This window comes from Nestor notabilis, unplaced genomic scaffold (assembly GCF_000696875.1).
Source record: "Nestor notabilis isolate BGI_N333 unplaced genomic scaffold, ASM69687v1 scaffold17599, whole genome shotgun sequence".
NCBI lineage: Eukaryota > Metazoa > Chordata > Aves > Psittaciformes > Psittacidae > Nestor > Nestor notabilis.
This window is the reverse complement of record NW_009945240.1, coordinates 20221-21765: the sequence shown is the minus strand read 5'-3', so window position 1 is coordinate 21765 and position 1545 is coordinate 20221. Positions and strand designations below refer to the sequence as shown.

At 40.9% G+C, this 1545-nt stretch overlaps 1 protein-coding gene across 2 annotated transcripts in view; it reads left to right on the top strand.

The window, feature by feature from the left end:
• The first annotated feature begins 441 nt into the window (after positions 1 to 441).
• The window catches only part of PIWIL1 (piwi-like RNA-mediated gene silencing 1), a 16436-nt gene continuing 15332 nt past the window's right edge, over positions 442 to 1545 (top strand). For both annotated transcript variants that reach the window (XM_010022784.1, XM_010022785.1), the window contains exons 1-2: positions 442 to 526; positions 1528 to 1532. In XM_010022784.1, the coding sequence (XP_010021086.1) occupies positions 442 to 526; positions 1528 to 1532 (90 nt within the window). The remainder of the gene's footprint in view (positions 527 to 1527; positions 1533 to 1545) is intronic.

Genomic DNA, 1545 nt, shown 5'->3' with positions numbered 1-1545 from the left:
TGGTTTGCATCACTGTGGCACTGCTCAGGCAGCAGGCGCTGATGTATGCTCTGTGTGCAGTGTGCCTAGGATAATGGAGCAAATCAGGATGAGCTGAGTCTCAGGTGTGACTTGAAAGTAGCATTAGTAGGCCCTGAGTTACCCCTGGCTGAGGTCACAGATTGCTGTGCTCTCCAATCTAGTTGACTTTCTTCACAGCTTCAGTATATGTGGCGGGCTCTGCCAGTCAGTTCAGACTTGACTAGAAAAAGCTGTAACTTCCCCATGCTACCTATTGTGGCTGTGTGGAGATCCAGCAGCGGGGAATTTTGCAGAGGGGTGTATATTTTATTACTTGTTTATTAAGCAAGGGCAAATGCAGTAGTGCATAATATTTATTGGAGGAAGGACGGGGGAAGAAGAAGGTTGAGCACTAATGCTGTAAGTGGTTTGTCTTAGAAGATGACAGGAAGAGCTAGAGCCAGATCAAGAGGAAGACCTCCAGGGCAGGAGACTGCCATTCCTTCTGTAGGAGCTGCGTCTGTAAGTTGCTTCTCTTTTTAAAAAATGAACGAAATTAGGCTTTGAAATGTCATAACTCAACTACTTCCTATTTCAGTATTTTGTTGTCGTAATATAGCTAGTGGAAATAGGTAGACATTTTCATAGCCTGTTTTGTCCGCTGTGATATCCTGCAAAGAAGCAGAACATACAAGGCTGCTGCTGCTATTGATGAATATTTGGGCAGAACCTGCATCTGGCAGGTGTTCTGACCTGTTCCTGTTGGTTTTAATTTTAATATCCAGGACTTTGTCTTTGCATTTGAGCTAGTGTCTAGGGCTTGTTTTGTGCATATCTGCCCTGGTCAAACTGTAGCTTGAAGATGGCTGATAGTTCTATATTTGCAGCCATTGCCACGTACCTGGAGATTTTTTTAAAGCAGTTTCTCAAATCTGTCAGTTGTCAATAATCATTTTTCATGTCATTAGTCTGGAGGAGTGTTCCTAGTCCGTTTCTTCCCAGTGTCAGATGAGTTTGATAGAAGATACTTTACAGTTCTGTTTCTCAAATACGAAATACATGGAGCTCCGGTGAGAATCTTTAATGGATAGGAACGTAATCAGCTCAGGACAGTGGGGCTCAGTGCCTAGCTGAATGTTGTGCGTTGCAGTTGTTCTGGGCATGACACTTTTTAATATTATTTATTCACTAGACACTAAAATTACAAAAGCTGTTTTTACAAAATAAATAGTCAGCTACTTGAAGTATCAGAGGGGTTGTTAAAAATGAGAAGTCCAGAAATGGTAGTTAGAGTTGGAAAGAGATTTGAATTTACTACTGGTTAAATGAGTATTAACTTGCAAAAAAAGAAAATTCCTGAACCCCATTATTTTGGAGTTTGTTGTACAGAGTAATAGCTCTGCTACTTAATATTTTTGATTTAAACTCCTGTAACTGTTAAACTTGGGTACTTGAGTATTCTGTACTTGGTTAGCGACTGTGTTTTGCTGTACTCTTGGGAGTATGCTGTTTCTTCAGTTGCAGTAGGAAAAGTTATTCCCAACT